At 46.1% G+C, this 17640-nt stretch overlaps 1 protein-coding gene across 5 annotated transcripts in view; it reads right to left on the bottom strand.

Annotated features, from left to right (window-relative positions):
- The window catches only part of Tbc1d1 (TBC1 domain family member 1), a 189891-nt gene that overhangs the window by 117050 nt on the left and 55201 nt on the right, over nucleotides 1-17640 (bottom strand). Inside the window, exon 1 of one of the 5 annotated variants that reach the window (XM_021210421.1) lies at nucleotides 32-199. The exons of 3 other annotated variants lie outside the window; for them this stretch is intronic. In XM_021210421.1, the coding sequence (XP_021066080.1) occupies nucleotides 32-61 (30 nt within the window). In that variant the 5' untranslated portion in view covers nucleotides 62-199. Of the gene's footprint in view, nucleotides 1-31; nucleotides 200-17640 lie in introns of those variants that run through there. One more of the 5 variants, XM_029545052.1, reaches the window with a different exon arrangement.

Genomic DNA, 17640 nt, shown 5'->3' with positions numbered 1-17640 from the left:
CCCCGGTAGCTTCTAGCCCGCCGCCGCCTACCTTGGCCACCCAGCTGAACAATGGTGACATCGCGGGCCCGGCGGCGGCTCCTCGCCCGCCGCTCCCGCTCACACGCGCGGGCCCGTGGGCCTGCTGAAGGCCGGGGGCGGGCTCGGGGCGCGACGGGGTGCGGGCATCGTCCCGAGACGGCGGCCAGCCTGCGGGCTCCTCCTCTCCCCGCGCGCGCACGTCACAGCCCGAGAGGTCGCGCTCGCCGGGCAGGCGGCGAGAAAGGGAAGTGGGAGGGGAGCGCGGGGAGGGGGCGGGGATGCAGGGGCTCCTCCGGCCCCGCCTCTCGGATGGCCACGCCCCCGCCCCACCCACCCGGACCTGCTCACGCGGGAAGTTGGGACGTGCAGGGGTCGCCCCGTGCGGACGCCCCTAGTGTTCAATTCCTGTTGACTGAGGGGCGCTACGATTCGTCCCGGTCACCGGGGCTTTTCGTACAACTTCAGAAATCTTAAGTCTCTCGCTTTCTTCCTCTGATTGGATTTTAAAAACCACAGAATTGGAGAGAACGCGTGGCTGCCCTGCTTTCCACCCGGTGGATCTCCCTCCTGTTTTTCAAAACCAGAGTTGAAACAACAAGCATCCCAGATTTCCAAGGGTTGCTCCCAACCCCACTGCGTTTCTTCCTATCTTCTCGGGATAGCCGGGGACAAATGCGGCAGTGTTACCCAGCCCCTGGTACTTATATGTATGGTATGGCTTCGTAAAACCCAGCTACCTAGACAGAAATGGTGCACGGGCAAAGGGCCTCTCCAACCTGGACGTAAAGGCAGTGGGGCAGGGTGAGATCATGGCTGCTACAAGTGTTAAACTGACTTTCCAATCCAGACGCTCCCAACTTCCACGTTGAGAAAGTAAAAGTCCAAAGGTCTGTAGTACCTGTTGCAGTACAGTCTCAAAGGACTGCTCACAGTACCTCCGCCCGCTGGCCAACCCAGCCCACGAATCCTCTTCTTTCCACTTTGATTGTGGAGGACCTTCAGTGTATGTTAGTAGTCACCAAATATTTGGCATCTTCGCAATTGTTAGTTATCTGTTGCCACTTAACAAGTTGTACCCAACTTGATTGGTAACAAATCATGTGGACAGGAACTCAGGCGCCTAAGCAGTATCTGTGCCTTCAGGCCGGCAGTGAGGTTGGGCCGTATGTATCCCAGGCTTGGATGTGATAGAATAATCTACCTCCAAGCCAATACAGACTCGCTCCTAAGATTCAGGACCCCTTGGGAGAGTTGGACTTTAGGGGCTCAGTGGCTTGGTGTTCCCCATCACAGAGCTGATCATCACTCTGTACCTCAGCATGAGTGTCCCAAAGTGGGAGTCAGCCCTTTTGATGAATTAATCTCCGAAGCAACATCTCGGCCCTTCTGAATTTTATTTCTTAATGCAAGGAAAGAAGCCAGTTCAGTTTGGGGGCGACTGCCCAAGGGCATGCAAAATAACAGGAGAAGGCTGTGTTCTCTTTCCCCTTCCTGGTAAAGTACACAACGTAGGAGATAAGCCATAAAGGCGTGGGCAAAATCAAGAGTGATAACGTTGTAAGGCTCAACCAGAGTCATATCAAAGGAACCAGGTGCATCTTTGGAACCTGTGGGGCCTTCATTCATTCATCGGTGACATCCCCAGAAGATCACCAAGAAGCATGGATGGAAAGGGCTTTGCAGCCTTTCAGCCACATCATCCTCCTGTTATCACACAACATCCTGGAACCAACAGAAAAGAAGAAAGCTCAAAGCTCTATTAAATCGAGAGCCTTCCTCTGCCACCTCACTACTTAAGGTGAGCAGCGGACTTCAGCGCGGGCTGTCAATCCATTAGCAGCACAGAAGCTCAGCCTTTCTCAGTCAGGAATTTCATTGTGAGATGGATGTCTTGGCCTTTGTCCACAGTTACTGGGATATAAGCTCCTTCCAAAGGGTAACTGTAGAAATGGATTTCTCTTCAGCCAAGGGAGGTCACAGAAACTCTTAACCTGCCCCCCACATCCTTTCATGGACCTGGCCTTAAACGAGCTCTATGACCTTTCTATTCTTGTCCAGTCGCAGGTCAGAACAAGCAAACAAAAAAAGCCTCCCTCATTCCAGATGGGGCCTGCCCCATCTCGGGAGGAAGGAATGCGCTCAGGGAGGCCGTGAAGAACAGTAACATAGGCAAGCCTTGTTGGGTCTCCCTGGCCAGTCTATTAGTAACCATCACCATGTAAAGAGGGGTTCATAAAAACCCAAAGGGCAGGACATAGCTTTTGGGTGGAAGAACATATGGAGGTTCCTGGGGAGTGTTAGACTTAGAAAAGGTGAATTTTCTTGCCTGCCCCAAAATTCACTCTGGCATCTTATTTGTAGCCTATAAGGCAGTGGTTCTCAACCAGTGGGTCGAGACCCTACAGGGGTTGCATAGCAGATATCCTGTACATCAGATATTTACAGTGTGATTCGTAACAGTAGCAAGATTACAGTTATGAAGTCGCAACGGAAATAATGTTATGGTCGAGGGGAGGTCACCACAACATAAGGAACTATATCAAAGGGTCGCAGTGTTAGGACGGTTGAGAGCCACTGCTATAGAGAATTCGTTCATAGCTGGTGTTTCCCTGAGTTGCACCAAATTAACTGGACCTGAAGAGGCAGGTGTGGGAAACCTAATTTATAGAAGTTGGGTCAGAAGTTCAGGTAGAACAAGTCTGGGTTGGAAGGGGGGCACACATGTGTTATCCCGCCAGTCTGGAGGCTGAGGCAGGATCCTGAATCCCAGGCCAGTCTGAGCTCTGTAAAGACCCTGTCTCTAAAACAAAACCAAAACAGATAACCAACCTAGGGCTGCAAGCTGGCTTCTGATTGGAGGCAGGGTATCTAAAGGACTGAGTTTCTACTCTGTTGTATTGGACACAGCCACGTGCACAGCTCCAAACAGAATTGGATTAGAGAGCACTCAGCCAGTTCCCTCTATAGCAATGTCAACTGCTTGTGTGCTGGGTGAAACAAAACCCCCACACCCTCGAGGTCACAGAAGTCTCTACAGATTGAGGGCAGAGGAAAATGGAGAGCTTGTGTTTTTCTTAGACACATCCAGTGACTAGTTTACACATGAGCATTGGTCTTTAAAATATATTGTGAATGAGTTATGAACCAACAGAGCCTCGAGGAAATAGTTCAAGTGAGTTCTAAATGGTGGGAAGTATGGACTTGGGGCGGGGCACGGTGGGGAGTTTCGGTGTGAGTAGATGGTTGAAAGGGACCAAAGGAGAAACGCTGGACAACGCTCGATGTCATCGCCCGCCATCACTCCAGAACTTTTCAGCATCCTGAAGTCACTCTGGGAAATGGAAGAGGGTACCCTAGAGTTGTCTAAAGAAAATAGAAGTGCCTGGGACCAAAGTCTTCTGCCAAAGAAGATGAGGCTCCAAAAGAGAGTTTACATAGCATTCTAGAGAATGAGGAGTTAAATATTAAACCAGGTGTGCCGGCGCATGCCTGAATCCCCAGCTACTGGGGAGGCTGAAGTTGGAGACTTCCTGAGTTTGAGGCTGACCTAGGTAATATACCAAGAGCTTTGTAACTAAAACCCTAGCATTTCTTAAAAAAAAAAGAAAGAAAAAAAAAAAAAAAAAGAGGGTGGGGGCAGAGTAGGAAGATATGACCAAATTCTGACTTGTAAGAGTTACAAGGAGAAAGTGTACAGACAGGTGAAATAACAGACAAGAAGCCTTCATTGTTTAATCCCGGACTTAGGTTTATGTATGTGCATCCAGGGTACAGGCTCGGGCACACTCCAGTCTGAACTTGCCTTAAGTTCATATACTCAAAGGCCTCCCTCTGAGCCAGATCTCTTGGCCTGGGCCAGGAGCGGACAGAATGCTTCTTTCATGGGAAAGCAGGGGCTCTCACGTCCAGTGGATTTGATAGGGACGTGTGGCACATTAACACCAAGTATTTTGAGAAAAACACAGAAAAGTCCTCCCCCCCCCCCCCCCGCTTTTAGTTTACTGGAAACATGTAACGAACCAACCACACTGCACAAAGAAATTCTCTGTTACCGCCTGGAACTTCACTAAAAGTAAAGTATTAACACCCCACATTCAAATACAGCAATTTCCCTTAAAATGCCACCTTCCCTCTCATTTGAAAAACATATATTCCCCCGACCCCCCCCCCAAATATGCCTACTGGAGAATATGTATCCTACACCCTCGTGGAATTCTATAGGCAGCAATCATGGACTGCAGTTAAGTATAGCAGCTCCCAGGTGATCTGAATGCAGCCAGAACTCATTGCTTCAGGATGCTGGTGGTCCTCAGCTGTCCAGCTGTCAGTCATGAGTCATGGAGGTGAGGGAGAACAGGTAACTTGGTTGCTCTCAGACCAAGATCAAATTTTTGGAAATCTTAAAGGGAAGGTGAGTTATACAGGTCCTGGGAGAGCCATGAGGGAAACAGTAAGGAACGAATGGATAGGAAATGCATCTCAGAGAACACTTGCTCTGACATTAGCACACTCCATCCAGTCAGTTGCCAGGCAACTGAATTTAGCTGGAGAAGAGAGATGATTATTGATGTTGACTTCTAGGTTTACTTAAACCTTGGATGGAGATTTATGAGATGCATCATATGCGTAGTCTAGTAAGTGATCTCTCAGGATTGAGAATCACTTCCACATTCTACAAGGGAGTGAATAGAAATTACCAACTTAATAGAACCTAGAATCACCTAAGGGACCCACCTCTGGGCATGTCTATTAGGAAGTTTCATTAGATGAACGGAGCAGGGAACAGCCACCTTAAATGTAGGTTTGGATCATCCATCCGATGAGCTAGGGTCCCACCCTGAAGAAACTAGAGGAAGTCACCTGAGTGTCAGCCTTTATCAGCTTCCTGACTGTGCATGCGATGTGACCTGAACCTCACATTCTGGCTGCCCTCCTTCCTCCATCTGGTCAAAACAGACCCTTCCTTCCTTAAGTTGATCTGGTCAGGTGTCTTGTCACAGCAAGGGACACAGTCACTAATACAGGAAAGTTGTGCTGTATTAAATCAAATAGCCCTGGTTGACAGTTTCCGTCCAGAAAACCCAAGGTGGTTCCAAGGGATGATCGGATGGACCACTTTAGCAGTCTTCCTGAAACATGAAAAGAAGTCAGGCTGTGGAACGGAAGAAGGTTGCTCCTGTCATGCCTGACCATACCCCACAGACAAGCCTAGACACTCCTGCCCAGCTTCTCTGCCAAGTTCTGCCCTTGGTGTTTGATTTCTGCGGCTCTTTGCAAGCTGTCCATCCCAGGCCCATGTCAGAAGTATATAAACGGCCAAGACTTCTCTCCCACTCTGTGGGCTGTTTGCTATGCATTCAGTGGAACTTTTCGATTTCCTGCAGTGCCATTTGTTAACTCGAGAGCTCAAGAAGCAAGGTCTGGAAATGTTGTGCGCATTCAGGAAAAGATGGCAGATGGGCTGCATGCCTCCAACCCAAGAGAGGAGGAGGCCAGGGAGGGTAAAGAGCATAAGAAAGCATGACCTCACTCACCAGCTCCTTCCTCACCACAAGACCTGGTTAAAAATAGGACCATTGTAAGACTAATTGTACAAGGAAATTCAGCAGGGTTTCAAGTGAATCAGAACCACTTGGCAACTAGCCAGGGACTTATTCAGTTCACACATATGAATATTCATTGGTACCTATAGTGAAAGGCAAGGGAATCTTCCTTCGCAGGGAATAGAGACAGTGAGTCAGACCTCAATCCTGCCCTCAAGGAGGATAAAAGCCAGGAAGTGCAAACTGGGATCAGAGAGTAAAATGCCAAGAAAAAGGTAAGGCTTCCAGGCACGCTCCCAAGAGGACGAGGGCTGCAGGCTGCAGAGACAGAATGGCCTTCTGGGCTGGAAAACAGAAGTCAGGCACTGTACAGAAGGGAAGAATAAAAGTGGGGAGTAGGCTCTCCAGAACTAGAAAGGACAGGTTTGGAGGAGATGGCCCACATGGAATGGGAAGATGGGGGAGGAGATGAGAGGAGGGGGCAGGAGGGGAGGAGAGAAGAGATGAGACATTGATTTAGTAAAATGGCAACTTGAATGTTATCTCTTCTAGTCAAAAAAGTTTGTTTCTAGGAAAAAATATATATACACGTGGGACTGAAATGCTGGCTCTGTGGTTAAGAGCATTGACTGCTCTTCCAGAGGACCTGGGTTCTGTTCCCAGTATCCAAATGGGAAATGCATGTAACTCAAGTTCCAGAAGATCTGACGCCCTCTTCTGGACATCTCAGGCATCTGCACACGTGTGGTGCAAATACAGACAAGCAGGAACACGGACATAATACCTTTAAAACAGTTTTTTAAAAAAGATTTGCTAAGAGTAATTGCAAGTACAGAAAAACTCTGTGGTAGTTTGAATAAGAATGCTGTCCACTGCCACACTCCTGTATGTGAATGTGTGGTCATCAGAGAGTTCAACTATTTGAGAAGGATTAGGAGGTGTGACCTTGTTGGAGGAAGAATGTCACTGGGGGTGGGCTTTGAGGTTTCAAAAGCTGGAGCCAGGTCCAGCATCTCACTTTCTCTTCCTGATGCCTGGAAATTCAAATGTAGAACCTTCATTCACTTCTCCAGCCATGTATCTGCCTGCATGCTGCAATGGTCCTTGCCTTGTTGATAACGGATTCAACCTCTGAAATGTAAGCAAGCCCAATTTGAATGCTTTCTGTTCTTGTCTTTCTTTTTTAAAGATTTATTTATTATATCTAAGTACACTGTAGTTGTCTTCAGGTGCACCAGAAGAGGGCATCAGATCTCGTTATGGATGGTTGTGAGTCACCATATGGTCGCTGGGATTTGAACTCAGGACCTTCAGAAGAGCTGTCAGTGCTCTAAACCCCTGATCCATCTCTCTAGCCCTAAATGCTTTCTTTTATAAGAGTTGCCATGGTCATAGTGTCTCTTTGAACCAATAGAACACTGACTAAGACAGACCCCAATGGAAATGCCTGTGTATGAATGGAAACCATATGACTATACAAAAACCTGCCCATGAATCATGAATGTCACTTACTGTACAGTAGTTTTTAAAAGGCACATATTAGCAACTTAATGTCCTGCACATCAATCTAAGCAAGATGCATTCGAAGGAATATTATGCACAACATGGGTAGACTTAGGCAATATTGACATAAACTAGTCACAAAAGACTATAGTGTGGTTGCATTTATATGAAATGTCCGAAGCAGGTATGTATAGAGAAAGTGGGTCAGTGGTTACCCAGATCTCTAGCAGTTTCTTGCCAGATTGAAGCTTCTTAAGCCAGAAAGTAAACAACTCAAAGTAGCTTCAGGAAGTCCCTGAAACCAATAAGATTCACTAGGCCCCTCTCTCCCAATGTAAATGATCAAGATTGCAGTCAAGTCACTCTCAGACCAGAAAAGCTGCAAAGAAGACTCTGAGACCAGACCTGCTGCCTGGGTTGGAAGAAGCAGAGAGCAGAGGAGGTGCCTGAAACAGTTAGATCAGCTGAGGTGCCTGCAAAGAACAGCCTCTAACCTGTTGAGCTGCTTGTAGGCTGTAGTGTGCTCCAGGTTCCCAGGTTTTGTGAGCTGTCACCATGTTGGGGGATGGGGCTTTGGTGATAGAGATGTCTTCGAGTCATTTCTGTTCCTGTAAGGAGCCCCTCATCCACATTCCAGTAAGTAACCCCAATAAAAGTCATTAGTTCATCAATTTAGACTTTGGTGGTATCCATACTTTGCTTGGCTATGGGTTCCCCATCTAGGGCGAGTAGATGTGGGCATTGTCCCTCCCCAGGAAAAGTCTTGTCACACAACAAACACCAGGGCAGGGGTTGAGCAGGGGTTTGGGGGGGGGGATGGGGAGACTGCTAATGAGTCCTGGGTTTCTCTTTGCAGTGATGAAGTAATTTGGAATTAGAGAGCAAGGTTGATTGTAAAGGTTTCTGAAGCAAACTTTCATACTTAGGTGAGTCACCTCTCAGTTCTACACACACTCTGTTTGGTGATGGCTGAATGACCTTAACAAGTCAGGTCCTAGAGCCTTTATCGTGATAGCACCTGCCGACCTGCCGTCAATGGGTGGCTCTGGGCATGAATGAGATGACGCATGCAATGCACTGAGCTGTGGCGATGCTCAGCAGATGCTCGCTGTGGTGATGGCGGCCACAGGAGCATGGGTGGCTGGTATTGGGTAATGATCGTCCTAAGGGGTGTGTCTGTGTGTCTGTGTGCGCGCGCGTGCAAATGCACACATCTGTGCGTACCTGCAGAGATCAGAGGAAGATGTGGGTTCCTCTATCTCTCCCCACATCATTCCTTTGAGACAGAGGCTCTCAATGAGCTCGTGCTTTTTGGTAGCCAGCGAGCCCTGGCTACCTTCCATCTGTCTGTCCGTCCGTCCGGTCTTTGCCCTCTTCAATGCAGGATAACAGGTGTACACAGGACCACACCCAGGTTTTATGTGAATGATAGAACCTGTACTCCAGCCCTCGTGTTGCACATCACGCACTCTTAACCACCAAGTCATCACTCCCGCTCCAAGTATGATCAATTTTAAATTGTAGGGAAAACAAATGATTCAAAGGCCCTGTGTTCAGATATGTGTTACAGACATATGCAGAACAGGACAGAACAAACAGTCAAATCCAAATCCTGGATGGGTGTCTCTCAGCGCTTTGGGTCTCCTTTTTTTATGAGTTGCTATAGTTACCACCAAGACGGTAGCGCTCTGTGTTTTTCTTTAACTCTAGTAACCACCACTTCTGCACAACCCCGACTTCTTTTCCAGAACACACCCGCGCTCACATTTGAAGTCTCTCAAGAGTCAGAATAGGGCCTCCAGGTGGCAAAACAGAGCCAGCTTCAAAGACGACAATGCTTCGAAAGCAGAGACAGAAGAGCCGAGAGGTTAAAGGAAAGGGGGAGGAAAATCTGGTGAGCACTTATTTGGCGGCAGAGCACGTAAGTTTAGGTGATTATCAGCAGAACATTCTACAGGCAGGGTACCCGTCATCAGAGGTGTTTCAGATTGGGCGATGGGTGTGTGGACTCAAGCACGAATACAAAATTCACTTGGTCTCATCTGTACCTGATATGCTGAGGTCTGGTCTGTTGCTAGTATGTACTATAATGCTAAGCTCTGTACCCAAGGGTCTAGGCCTACAATTGAATTCTCGCAATTACCAGCTTTTGTTGTGTAATCCTTGTTCCTCAATTTAAGACTAACGGTTAAGTAAAAATGGCTACAGCCAATTACTGGAGGGGTCAGAGGTAGGTAGACTTCTGAGTTACCTGGTTGAGTGGGGTGACAAGAGGAGAAGGGGGAGAATAAGGGGAGAGAGGAGAAGGCACTGTGAGGGGAGATGGACCATGAGCACATGACCAGGAGAAATAGTGAGTAACTGGGGTACACCGCTGGGGAGGCAACCAGGCCAGCAGTTAGAAGAGTAGATTAGGGGTTAGCCCCAGTAATTGTCAAACAGTCTGAGTCTCATTTATTTGTAAGCTAGTTGGGGCTAAGCTTAGATTGGTTCAACTACACTTATATACGCAGCATGCTGATGTCACACCACATGAGGGTGGCAGCACATAGAATGAGGGTGATGTCACACAAAATGATGGTGATGTCATGCAGCATGAGGGTGATGTCACACAGAATGAGGGTGATATCACGCAGCATGAGGGTGATGTCACACAATATCTTTCCACACCTACATTTGACCTTGAGCGTCACAGACACAGGCCTGGAGTTCTCTACCTGTGGCATCACATTCATATTAGAAGGTTTGGGATTTCCAAATAAGGGCTGCTCAATCTATACTTAAATGTATCTGTGTCAGTGTTTAAATCAAGGTCTCCGGCTTTCTCTCAGTTTACTGTTTTTATTTTGTACATGGGTACATTTGCCATGGCTCACATACGGAGGACCGACTATGGAAGTTGATTCTCTCCATCTACCACAAGGGCCCTGGATTCAGTTATGTCATCAGGCGTGGTGGCAAGCTCCTGAACTCACTGGTCCAGGCCTCTAGTGTTATGTGTTGATTTTTCAGATGAATTTCAAACTCTTATTAGCCAGAAACAGCCAACAACTTTACTCTGAGTATATTTAGTGACTCCAGCCGCCTCCTCTAAATTCATCCAAAAGCCTTGCAAAATTAAAAGCTGGCTATACCTTACCTAGAAACCCTAAGACTGTGCAAAATGGAGGAAGTGACTGAACTTGGACGGGCCTCCAGAGAATCCCTCAAGGATAAAGTTCACGCCATCTCTGGAGTGCCTCTGTTCTGTGTACACATAATCATGAGGAACACTAACATCTGCTTGTGAAACAAACTTCTCTCTTCAACCATAATAATTGTCAATTTATCAAATGCTGTGCCATTTCAAAACCAACTTTCTGATTACATTCTGCTACGAATATCTGTTTTCTTCTCCATATTTTACTTCCTGTGTCAACCGGGCATATTTACTTTTTAAGTTTGTATGGCATTCCAAAACTAGAAACAGCGTTTATCTATTTTTAGCTCAGTCTATAAAGCTAAAGCAAATAATCTCCCTTCCAAAGCACTATACATATTTCAAATTCATGGGAAAAAAAAAAAACTACCAGCAGTAATGAGCTCATAAAAGAAAACAGTAAAAAATTTAGAATCAAAAGATTTTGACATCCACACCTTGTGTTATAATGAAACGGAGGATCTCGGCTTTCATCTCAGACATCTTGTGAACATTTATAATGGAAACATTTGAAAAGATCCAGCTGTGTTTCACGAAATTTCTCTGTGCACCAATGCCATTAAAATAATGACTACTAAATGGAAAAACTAGGTACCTCCTTTTACAAAAGACCTAGGAGAAGGCTGAAGAAATGGCTCAGTCAGTAAGGTGCTTCCCTTGCAAGCACAAGGACCCGGGTTCAATCCACAGAACCTGTGAAAGAAGACAGCACCAGCAGCACCAACAGCCACAACAACAACATCACAACAACAGCCACAATGACAACAGAAGCAGCATCAACAGCCACAACAATAACATCACAACAGCCACAACAGTCACAATGACAACAGAAGCAGCACCAACAGCCACAACAATAACATCATAACAACAGCCACAATGACAATAGCTACAACAGCTACAACAACAACAGCCACAACAACAACATCACAACAGCCACAACAGCCACAATGACAACAGAAGCAGCATCAACAGCCACAACAACAACATCACAACAGCCACAACAGTCACAATGACAACAGCCACAACAACATCACAACAATAGCCACAACGACAGCATCACAACAACAGCCACAATGACAACAGAAGCAGCATCAACAGCCACAACAACAACATCACAACAACAGCCACAATGACAACAGAAGCAGCACCAACAGCCACAACAATAACACCACAACAACAGCCACAATGACAACAGAAGCAGCACCAACAGCCACAACAATAACACCACAACAACAGCCATAATGACAACAGAAGCAGCATCAACAGCCACAACAATAACATCACAACAACAGCCACAATGACAACAGCTACAACAGCCACAACAACAACGTCACAACAGCCACAACAGGCACAATGACAACAGCCACAACAACATCACAACAACAGCCACAACGACAACAGTAGCAACAACAAGACACAACAACAACATCACAACAACAACAGCCATAACAACAACAAAAGAGCAGCAGCCAGCCAGGCCGAGTCGGGGAAGGAAGGAAGTCTGGTGGATCCTTGGCACTTCCTGCATGGCCAGGCCACATAACCAAATAGGTGTAAGTTCCAGACCAGCGAAAGACTGAAAAACCACGGGGGACAGCGTTCCTAAAGAACAACAACCCGGGAATACCAACCGAAGCTGATCCCTGGTATGTGACCTAACACACACGTGTACACATACACCGCACAAATACTAAAATTAATTCAAGACTGAAAAGTATGAAATGCTATTTCTTTCTTTTTTTTTTTTTAAAGATTTATTTATTGATTATGTGTAAGTACACTGTAGCTGTCTTCAGACACTCCAGAAGAGGGCGTCAGATCTTGTTACAGATGGTTATGAGCCACCATGTGGTTGCTGGGATTTGAACTCCGGACCTTCGGAAGAGCAGTCGGGTGCTCTTACCCACTGAGCCATCTCACCAGCCCTGAAATGCTATTTCTTGACTGGTCTGTTAGCAAGCAAACACGTGATCCAAACTCTTCCTTCCCTCCACAGCAAGTCAAAATTGAATTTACCTTTGAATACAATTTTTTTTTTAAATTTTTAATTTCTAAGACTTTCTACCTAAACTTAATCCAAGGTTTTATCCACAGCTGAGCCCTTTCTGACAATGTTCACTCTTTCTCAAGTCTGAAATGAACATGCTTCCTTACGCAAAAACATGGTCCTTTTAAAAATCTAACGTTACTATTGTATGTGCCGGGGCATGACGAAGGGCAGCAGCTGTGGGTGGAGGTAGAGGCCAACTTACTAGGATTGGTCCTCTCTTTCTACCATATGGTCCGAGGGGTTGAACTGGGGTTGTCAATCTCGGTGGCAGGTGCCTTTACCTGCTAAGCTATCCTGTCAGCCCTAAAGCTGTGTTTTTGCTGTCTTGGGTGTAACCTGAGATTTCAAGGTGAAATCCAGTGAGTCACGGGCTCCTGCATCTTGCCAAGTGTCTGCTCAGGCTCTTCCTGGTGCGATTTTTAGTGCACTGAGCAAGAACGCTTTCCAGAAATCTGACACAAGTTAGTCCCTGGTAACTGCTGGGGGTCAGGGAGGGGGGGAGGGAGAGGGAGAGGAGAGAGAGAGAGAGAGAGAGAGAGAGAGAGAGAGAGAGAGAGAGAGAGAGAGAGAGAATATAGGGGAAAACAATTTGCAGTAGTCTCTGGGGATTTAGTGCTTAGCAAAGAACACCTGCCTGGATTGTAAAGTAAACCACCGGTGCACACTGCACACACTCACCCTGGCCTCTCTGCACAGCTGGAGAGGGAACAGAACTAAAAACAGCCCCTACTGGCTCTGACAGACACCAGGGGTGAGAGGACCTAAAGAGAGAATGGCTTCTCCTTTCCATGTGTGTTAGAGTCTCATCCATCTTCCTAAGAGCTTTTGTGCAGGGGGTCCGAATCATAGGTCTTCTTACCCAGGAATTTCCCAAATGTGACAACAATAATACAAGCAACGTGAAATCTCATGTTTTCATGAATTTCAACATGAACTCAGCTTCCAGATGAGGGCCAGGCAGCTTCTTCTGTGATTTGGATTGACTTCCTTTTGAGCCTTTGAACTTTGCTCTCTATGAGGCAGAACAGGGGTGGCTTGGGGGCCAGGGGGACTCGGATGTTCTGCCAGCTTCTACCTACTCATTTCAGGGGCAGATCACACCTGGATCCGTGTCTATCCTGTAGCTTATTTTGGAAGTTATTATGGACTTAAAATCTCCAACATTCCTCCCTAGCTGTGACATTTATGTTGAAGCGAATCCCATCGTGGCACACTGCTGAAACCCCAGCACTTGTAAGACCGAGGTAGAGGGATGACGGGTTCGAGGCCAGCCTGAGCTCTGAGACTCCATCTAAAACCAACCAACCCATGATGGGTTAATGGTCTGGTGGCCCTAGCTCACAGTTAGCCTTGCTTGCTAAACTCAGAGTCACTCTTAACAGGTCACCAAAACTCCCAGGACTTTCCAGAACTCAGACTCGGTCCCTTCCTTTAGAGGAGAGATCAAGAATGGATGCCCGCCTGGTCTCTCAAAACCTTCTCGAGGATCACTTTATTCAGGAGGGAAGCAAGCAATATCCCCTGAGCACTTAGTGTCTGGCAGATGTTTGCCATTATCTCGTTCATCATTGCAACTCTCAGAGATAAGAAATGATCGTGGCGATGGAGCCTAATGCACAGAGTGCTTTGCCTGTCAGACTCGGAGGAAACCAGTGAACCCTGGGCAAAGTTCATTAGCCCCCCCCCCCCCGCATTGTTCAAATTCAAAGTCGCCGTAGTACATTAAACAGGGAGCCTCCTGGCCTCCTAAGAAGGGGAAACTGAGGACCAGTTGGTAATTTCACATCCACAACCTGGTTTCAACCATCCATTAGTCTACTAATGCCCATGGCTCAGCACCACACATCAGTTCCTCCGGTCCAACGGTAGACACAGCGCCTGCCCTTGAAGGACGTGTCACAGTCCAGCCAGCGCACACGGCAAGCACACAGGAAACAGCACAATTGAGTTCTCCAGGCAGGGAGCCGGAGAAGGGGTCCTAAGCCAAAGGCAGGCCCTGTAGGCAGCTTGGAGTCCTCACCAGGCATCCAAATGCTAAGTAGAAATTACCCTTACAGAAAGGGAGGAGGAAGACTCCCTAATCTGTAGAGCATTAGAATGAGGTACTGGGATTTTCACTTTTTGTTTGTTTGTTTGTTTGTATTTTGTTTTTTTTTAAGATTTACTATTTTATAAATGTTTTGCCTATATGTGTCTGTGTACCACATGTCTACCTGGTCCCCACAGAGGCCAAAAGAGGGCACTTTAACCCCCTGGGACTAGAGTTACAGACAGTTGTGAGCCACCACAAAAGTGTTGGGACTTGAACCCTGAAAAAGCAGTAAGTGTTCTTAACCACTGAGCCATCTCTCCAGCCCCTAGAATTTATCAAATTATTCATGTTTCCTACAGCTTAACTCGTAAAACCGCCCCACCAAATGAAATAGCCCAGGATAAATACACATTCTTACGGTTCAAATATGGTTTGATCCTCCAAAAACACATGCTGGGATTCACTTGCCATTGCCTGGGTATTGGGCAACTGGGATTTAGCTTGGTGGGAGGCATTTGGGCCATAGAGTCGCTACACTGATGCAGGGACTAATGACTTTCTGGTAGGCATGGAGTGGCTCTCACAGGACATTGACTCCGTCTCCTTTCTTCCACTTGGGTCTCCTTTTGCTTCTACATCAGAAATGGACCACACCAGGCTCTCGCCAGCTATAACTATCTCCTCTTGGACTCCCCAGCGTCTAGACATGATCTACATAAATCTCCATTTGTTTAGGAATTTAGGCAGCCACGCGTGTTCTCTTGTGGCAAAAGAAAATGGACTATGACATCCATGTAGCTACTACACAGTCACAACAGTTTTCGATGTTTTTAGACATATGGGGATTTTTTTTTTTTTGCATGAGCATATGTATGAATGTGTGTATGAGTGTGCATGTTTACACTTACGTGAATGCATATGGGAGCCTGTAGTGGCCAGAGAGTTGATACCAGGTGTAATTTTTCAACAGTTCTTCACTTTATTTACTGTGGTGGGGGCTTGCTGAGCCCAGAGCTCACTGATCCAGCAAGGCTAGCAAGCCAGCTTGCCACAGGTTGCCCTGTCTTTAATTCCCAAGTGCTAGAATTACAGGCAGGCTGCTATGCCCACCTGGCTTTTTACTTGGGTTCTGAGCAAACCCTGCTCCTTATTTATGCTTATAAGACAAGCGCTTTTCCCACTGAACCATCTCGCCAGATCCCATGCTAAATTATGGTTTCCCTACAACTCTAAAACTTACCACCATTGTGCACCAAGTGAGTCACCTCTTCCCCCCCCCCAAGTTTTAGATATTCACCTTACAAATACCAATCCACAATAATACAAAATAGTCATTTTTGCTTATACATTTCCCCTACATATAGTATCACTGTGTGTGTATGTGTCCTTTAGAAATAGTTTATATTTGACATTATATTATTAACTGCTGAAATGTGTTCAAGCATATGACAATTTCATGGCTTAATCATCTATTCATTTTCCAATGGACACAGAATCTTCCTATCCCTACTTTATTTACTTGCTATCTTCTTATTCACTTGTCCCGTTGCCGAGTGTCATAGTGAAGGCTGTTATCCCTGTCATAGTCTAGGTGGCTTAAACAACAAACATTCTGGTTCTGGAGGTAGAAAATACTAAAGTCAAGGAGTCAACATCCGATGTCCATTGAGTACCACTGCCTGGTGTGCACGGTTGCCTTCATATGTCCTTGCACTGTATGGTGGAGGGGTAAGGAACGGAAGTAAGTTCTCATGTGCCGGTTCCTGAAAGGACACAAATCACACAAAGGCCCCATTTCCCTGTCCCAGACACCTCTCAGAAGTCCCTGATACAAACTCACTGAGGGTTAAGGCTTTACCATGAATTGGGGTGGGTACACAGACACAGACACAGTCCACAGCCCCGAGCTTTTCAGCTTTAACTTCATGAGTCCTGATGTTACTGAGCTCTGAAATTTGGCAAATCTAATGGGTAGGATATATTCATTCTCTCTCTCTCTCTCTCTCTCTCTCTCTCTCTCTCTCTGCCTTAGAGAAACACATCACCATGATCAGCTATTATACATTAATTATTTATCAATTGTTCTTTGACATAATTGTTCAGTAACAATACTGTTGAGGAAACCAGTTTTAAAAGCCAGTGCCATCGGGCTGGAGAGATGGCTCAGCGGTTAAGAGCACTGACCGCTCTTCCAGAGGTCCTGAGTTCAATACCCAACAGCCACATGGTGGCTCACAACCATCTGTAATGGGATCTGATGCCCTCTTCTGGTGTGTCTGAAGACAGCTACAGTATATTCTTATACATAAAATAAATAAATCTTTAAAAAAGAAAACCAATGCCATCTAATAAACATGAAGAATTTCAACTAAGTATACTCAGTGCTTTCATATCCCAGGTCTTAAGGCTTCATATGCAAAAAGGTATTGGAAGATTTCCTATCCATTGATAAAAACACAGTTAAGTTAAATGATTGTGGTTAGAGACTATCGTGGAAATGTTAAAGATCCTCAGAGAGGCACAACTATGACACTGTGCTGACCACGAGATGTGCCTAGCCGTGGACTTCAGTCATTTCTGAAGCATTCCCTTTTCTGGTCCAGTTTTTAGCATCCTCATAATAATCCTAAGAAAATAGTAATAATGTAACCAAATACCATAATTACTAATCTACTCACAACCAAACAATAAAGGGTATTAGAGCGGGGGAGTTCTCACACAGCTAAAACTATGAAGCAGAAAGCTGAGGGGTTGATTAATTCGTTTATCCAACAAATGTTTATTGCATTTCTCCTCTTACAGTAACATATATGTATTTACTAGGTACAAGACATCCAGTTAAAAACTATAAACTTAAGCACTAAAACTGCAAACATTTAAACATATTTAAGCATCCCCAACTATAGCTCTAAGAGACCAGATATATGGGAGAGGATGCATCTAGTCCTGCAGCAACATTATGGGTGGGGGAGGTATTACTCGGGGGAGGAGTAACATCCATGGGGGGGTTCCCTTTCTCAAAAGAGAAGGAGAAGGTGGGATGGGGGAGGACTTACATGAGGGGGTACTGGGAGAAGAGGAAGGGCTGATATTGGGTTGTAAAGTGAGTGAATGAATGAATACATACATACATACATACATAAAGAGGCTAGCTAGAAGCAGTTAATCTGTTCAAGACTGCACAGCTATTTAATGGGAAAAGGCTGATTATGATGAGGGAGTTTTATTCCAGAACTATTTCCTGCCTTGTCACCCTAGATGTGACTATTGGTACTTGGCCTAAGTTCTGAGA

Source organism: Mus pahari, chromosome 13, assembly GCF_900095145.1.
Source record: "Mus pahari chromosome 13, PAHARI_EIJ_v1.1, whole genome shotgun sequence".
NCBI classification, from domain to species: domain Eukaryota; kingdom Metazoa; phylum Chordata; class Mammalia; order Rodentia; family Muridae; genus Mus; species Mus pahari.
The sequence above is the reverse complement of the archived record's forward strand: the minus strand, read 5'-3'. Positions and strand labels throughout refer to the sequence as shown.